General features: G+C 44.8%; 1 protein-coding gene across 1 annotated transcript; it reads left to right on the plus strand.

The window, feature by feature from the left end:
• The first annotated feature begins 218 nt into the window (after positions 1–218).
• Positions 219–4,855, plus strand: LRRC8C (leucine rich repeat containing 8 family, member C). Its single transcript, XM_010014082.1, has 2 exons — positions 219–356; positions 2,401–4,855. The coding sequence occupies exons 1-2, from the start codon at positions 219–221 to the stop codon at positions 4,669–4,671; spliced, it is 2,409 nt and encodes an 802-aa protein (XP_010012384.1). The 3' UTR covers positions 4,672–4,855.
• Positions 4,856–6,008: the final 1,153 nt, after the last annotated feature.

Consider the following 6,008-nt stretch of genomic DNA (forward strand, 5'->3'; position numbering starts at 1 on the left):
TGGCCCTGCTCTTTCTTCCTCACAGGAGCTGCCGGGGACCGCATGAGCATCCCTCTCCTGAGGCAGAATGTTAGAGGGACACTTGGGCGGTAGCTGGGAACCTTTCTGCCACATCCCGGTTGTTCCATTTCCAGAGGAGCTTCTTTCCAGCCTCACAGAAGTACTTGCTCACACGGGCTGCAGGAGGCTAAACCCTGGCCTTGCTCTTTTGCAGGACGATGATTCCCGTGACCGAGTTTCGCCAGTTTTCGGAGCAGCAGCCGGCGTTCAGGGTGCTGAAGCCTTGGTGGGATGTGTTCACGGACTATCTCTCTGTTGCCATGCTCATGATTGGTGTGTTTGGGTGCACGTTACAGGTACGTCCATCGGGACTGACGCAAGGCTCTTGCGGTGGGGCTGAAAGAACACCACCAATGAGTAAGGAAGGAGGGTGTCATAGCTTGTTTTATCTCCTGGGCTCCCCGTGAACAAAGCAAAACTCTGCTGGTCCCAGGATTAAAGCTGTTTAGGTAGCAACGTCAAATAACACAGAGCAGGCTTCTAGCAGCTATAAATCAGCAGAGCTGCGCTAGACTTGATGGGGTGGTGCCAGCTAAGATAAGAGCTGTTGGCTTGGCTTGTGCCTGGGTGCCTGTTTGTACCACTATTTGGCATAACGAAGCAGATGATCAGCTGAACCCCCTATTTGCTACCATTTTTCTGTTTAAAAGTTTGAAGAATGTAATCTTGTAATTTCTGTTTCCATTTGGCAAATGTTAATATTCCTCCTGTTGTTATGCTTCAGAGGGCTTTGAAATGAATGTGCTTATTTTATTAACAGCACCCACAACTAATATTATGCCTCTTCCATTACAAAACATCTCTGAGGATGCTTACACGTAAATTACTGACATTACCGACAATCACTGCTAGTTACATTTTGCTAAAGAGCCAAAAGCTGAAAGGAAATGAAAGTACTATTGGGGATGGACTCCACAAAAATAGAAAGTTACAGCACTAGCACAAGCAGGAATCTCATGTTCCTTGGCATGACTTGGAAATGGAGCTAAAGGGAAACAGTGGCAGAGCTCTTATTTCAGGGGAATTCGCTCTCCTACATGATGTTCTCATACCATGTCCCAGCTTTCACAGGAAACCAGCTGTAGTTTTGCCTGTATTCTCCATTTCAAGTATTTTCAGTTGAAAAGAGATGATGCCCATGTTTAAAAATCTCTTTATAGAGGGCATAATTTTGCATTACCAGCCAAGTGTTCTCTTAAGCACACAAAGTAGAACATCTGCTTTTTCTAAGTTTACCTGCTTGGTTGGATGAAGCACAGGGGAAAACAATGTGTAGAAGCACTGGAAATAATAGGTGATTTTGGTTTTTTAATGCCAGCTTAGGAATTAAAAGCCAGCGTGGACCATCAAGGAGGATCTGATTTTGGCAGCTGTTGCTGCATACCCTGTTTTTAGTGCTTTCAACAACCATGATGTCAAAGAATACATTTACACTCCGCACACTGTGTTTGGGCTAAGCCCAGTTAGTCATTCAGGGCAAGTAACAGAGCTCCTTGGTTTGTCACGGGGGTTAGCATCTTAAATTCAGACCTATAGGGAGTCTTGCACTGAACTCAGACTGTTACCCCAAGTTAAACCAAAGGCGATTGGTTCCTAAAGGCTCTCTGACCTCAGTCTGTCAACATGGGTGGCCAGCCCAAATTAAGAAGGTTGCTCTTTTTTGCCCTATAGACAAATCAAGGACAGGTCAGAGCTGCTTTCCCGGCCGCAGGTGTGTGGTACAAGGACTCTGTGTATGAGAAACTGAACAAAAATGGCATGCATGCACCCATGCAGTCAAATACTGTCAGTTCTCTGTATCCCTATCTGTCTTTATTAAACCTGAAGAGTAATGATGTCCCAGCGTGATATGCCCCATTAGTTCTTTGTCAGCTGTTTCCCGTGTGATAAGACATCACAGTGTGAGCGTACAGCCACATGAATGCGGTCATGCAGCTTTCAAGCCTGAGCTATCTCCGAGCATCGTGTAGCCAGGGTGAACACACCTGGCAAGAGCAGCCTGTCCCTGGGGAGAGCAACGCAGGAGATCCGTGGTCTTTCCGGGAAGCATCACCCACACTTTTCCCTTTTCTGGCTTATCTCAGTACCTTTTTGTTCAAATTACAGAAAGCTGGTGATAGATGGAAAAGGGTGATCTAGTTCTTGGCACGTAGAACGAGTGCCTCGCTGGGAATAACCATAATAACAACAACAACAGTAATATTCATAATAGCACAGCCTATGTGGCCAAGAGCCAGGCCGTGGAGCCTGGCAGCTGGAGGGACTCCAAGGACAGCTACCCTTTGGTACTGCCACCCCTGTCTGTACATCGGTTTAAAAGAGTCTTTTTGTGTGTTTCAGGTCATGCAAGACAAGATAATATGCCTTCCAAAGCGCATCCAGCCTTGCCAGAACCAATCTAATAGTTCAAATGTGTTTAACACAATCCAGGATACAACCCCTCTTCCTCCACCCAGGCCATCCACCCCTCCAGCTACAGTTGAAATGAAAGGACTGAAGACTGATTTGGACCTTCAGCAGTACAGCTTTATAAATCAGGTGTGCTACGAACGTGCTCTGCACTGGTATGCCAAGTACTTCCCTTACCTTGTCCTTATTCACACACTGGTCTTCATGCTGTGTAGTAACTTTTGGTTCAAATTCCCTGGGTCGAGCTCCAAGATTGAACACTTCATTTCAATCCTTGGGAAATGTTTTGATTCTCCCTGGACAACAAGAGCCTTATCCGAAGTGTCAGGGGAAGACTCCGAAGAGAAAGATAACCGGAAGAACAACATAAACAAGTCTAATACTATCCCACCAAGCACTGAAGGCACTTTGGTCAAGACGCAGTCCCTAAAATCAATCCCTGAGAAGTTAGTTGTGGATAAAGGAACACCTGGGGCGTTAGATAAGAAAGAAGGGGAACAGGCCAAAGCACTGTTTGAAAAGGTGAAGAAATTTCGACTGCACGTGGAGGAGGGTGACATCCTCTATGTCATGTATGTTCGCCAGACTGTACTCAAGGTAATTAAATTCCTTATTATTATTGCTTACAACACGGCGCTGGTCTCGGAGGTGAATTTTACAGTAGTCTGTAACGTTGATATTGAAGACATGACGGGATATAAGAACTTCTGCTGCAATCACACCATGGCACATCTGTTCTCTAAGCTTTCTTACTGCTACCTGTGCTTTGTAAGCATCTATGGCCTCACCTGCCTTTATACACTGTACTGGTTGTTCTACCGCTCGCTGAAAGAGTATTCTTTCGAATACGTTCGGCAAGAGACGGGAATTGACGACATCCCAGATGTCAAGAACGACTTTGCTTTTATGCTTCATATGATTGACCAGTATGATCCTCTCTATTCCAAGAGGTTTGCTGTCTTCCTGTCCGAAGTCAGTGAAAATAAGCTGAAACAGCTGAACCTGAACAACGAGTGGACCGCAGATAAGCTGCGGCAGAGGCTACAGACGAACTCCCATAGCCATTTGGAGCTACAGCTTTTCATGCTCTCTGGACTGCCCGACACGGTCTTCGAAATTACTGAGCTGCAGTCGTTAAAACTTGAAATCATTAATAATGTCATGATACCAGCAACCATTGCACAGTTGGACAACCTCCAGGAGCTCTCGTTGCACCAGTGCTCTGTGAAGATCCACAGTGCTGCCTTGGCGTTTCTGAAGGAGAATCTCAAGATCTTAAGTGTCAAGTTTGATGACATCAGAGAACTTCCACACTGGATGTATGGCCTCAGAAATTTGGAAGAGCTCTATTTAATTGGCTCCCTGAGTCACGATATTTCCAAGAACATTACACTGGAGTCTTTTCGGGAACTTAAAAGCCTTAAAGTTCTTTATATAAAGAGTAATTTGTCCAAAATCCCACAATCTGCAGTCGATGTTTCAAGTCACCTGCAAAAACTATGCATCCATAACGACGGCACTAAGCTGGTGATGCTCAACAACCTGAAGAAGATGGTCAACCTGACACAGCTGGAACTGGTTCATTGTGATTTAGAGCGCATACCTCATGCAGTCTTCAGCCTTCTCAGCCTTCAGGAATTGGATCTGAAGGAAAACAACCTCAAATCCATTGAAGAAATAGTAAGTTTCCAACATCTACGAAAACTGACAATCCTGAAGCTGTGGTACAACAGTATAACATACATCCCAGAGCATATAAAGAAACTCACCAGTCTCGAGCGGCTCTCCTTCAGCCATAACAAAATAGAGGTTCTTCCGTCCCACCTATTCCTATGCAACAAAATCAGATACTTGGATTTGTCTTACAATGACATTCGCTTTATCCCACCTGAAATAGGAGTTCTGCAGAGTTTACAGTACTTTTCCATCACCTGCAACAAAGTGGAGAGCGTGCCAGACGAACTGTACTTCTGCAAAAAACTGAAGACTCTGAAAATTGGGAAAAACAACTTGTCAGTCCTTTCTCCTAAAATCGGGAATTTGGTGTTCCTCTCCTACTTGGATATTAAAGGCAATCACTTTGAAATCCTCCCACCTGAGCTCGGGGAGTGCAGGGCTCTGAAGCGGACTGGTTTCACTGTAGAGGACACCTTGTTTGAGACGTTGCCTTCTGATGTCAGGGAACAAATGAAAGCGGAATGACTAACTTGTGCTGAGTTACATACAGAAATAACGCTTCTACCAAATACGCTGTAGAAAGTGCATACTCCAAATATGCATTTAGTTTGTCATTATTACTTTTTCTCCTTTTTTCAAGCAGATCCTTTCTGTACAAACTTGGAGCGAGGAGTACGTATATTTTTAAATAAAATGTTCTGGTATTTTTTCACTGTTTTAAGATATTTTTTAAGTTGGTTTTGCCCTCAGAGCAGGGGTGGCTGTAACTTAATTTCTACTGGTAAAAGTAAATGGTTTTATCTGCTGATATTTTGGGTTTTTTTCCTTTGCCTGATCCCAACAGGGGAACTGTGTTTAGAGCGTATGCTTTGGGTTGTGTAGATGATTATGTTGTCTTCCTGGTTATTGTTAATCCCTTAGGACATGGTCTTCGATGGGTGGTGCTGAAGGTGTTGAATGCCTTGTTTCCTCGTTTCTTCAGTGGCAGTAGAAGGCGTTCAGCATCTTATGAGATCAAATCTGGGTTGACTGTCCTTTTTTATTTGTGGCGTGGCTTTCTCAGGTGGTCAGAGCAAGTTGAAAATGTTCTTTATGTATCTTGCCAGGTCTGAGGGAGCATGCAGCACTCCTCCAGGGCCTTTGGGCAAGCTCAGTCTAGCTGCCTGTTCACACAACACACCGAGCAGGAGGCACTGACTGTGGGTTCCTCTCCTCAGGAAGAGTAAAGTCACAACACACAGAGGAGTCCGGACCAAAGTGACTCATGTTTGAAGATGTTTCCAAGCAGTGCAAAGGGATGTGGCTGCCCGTTTCCTGCCAGCTTGGATGGAAAGGGTGCAATGAACTTACTGCGCTAGAAATGTCAACCCCATAAGGTGAAACACTCGCTTGAAATATCCCCATCCTCCCCTAAGCACCTTGTCCTGCAAGGGAGAAAGTGCCCTCTGCCCCCCGCAGTTCACTTCCCCACGGGATGCTCGGCACCTTGCAGGAACGGGATCCAGAAAAAGTGCAATCATGTGTAGTTTGTAAAGCTTATGACAAGGAAATAGGATTTAATACGTTCCTTCGTGGAGCTTGGGCATCACAAAACCAAGCTCAGCACAGGGACATTTGCAGATTTGCAAAAGTGAGATTAAATAAATACAGTAACTTCTCAAAGGTCTCATCCTACCGCGTCTTCATCACCATCCCACCAGAGGACAGTGATGAAGGCTATTTTCAACTCCCAGCTAGTAATTACATTGGAAATCATACAGTTGGAAGTCTGTAATAATCTGTAATAATTATGCATCAGGTTGGGAACTTTATCCTCTGAAGCCATGTTCGGTGGTTTGTTTAATTCAGCCATTTGCTCTCTT

This window comes from Nestor notabilis, unplaced genomic scaffold (genome assembly GCF_000696875.1).
Source record: "Nestor notabilis isolate BGI_N333 unplaced genomic scaffold, ASM69687v1 scaffold32134, whole genome shotgun sequence".
Classification (NCBI taxonomy): domain Eukaryota; kingdom Metazoa; phylum Chordata; class Aves; order Psittaciformes; family Psittacidae; genus Nestor; species Nestor notabilis.

Coding starts and splice junctions, on each gene's coding strand:
- LRRC8C (XM_010014082.1), top strand. CDS start 219: ATGATTCCCGTGACCGAGTTTCGCCAGTTTTCGGAGCAGCAGCCGGCG. Junction 357..2,400: donor TGTTTGGGTGCACGTTACAG/GTACGTCCATCG, acceptor TGTGTGTTTCAG/GTCATGCAAGACAAGATAAT.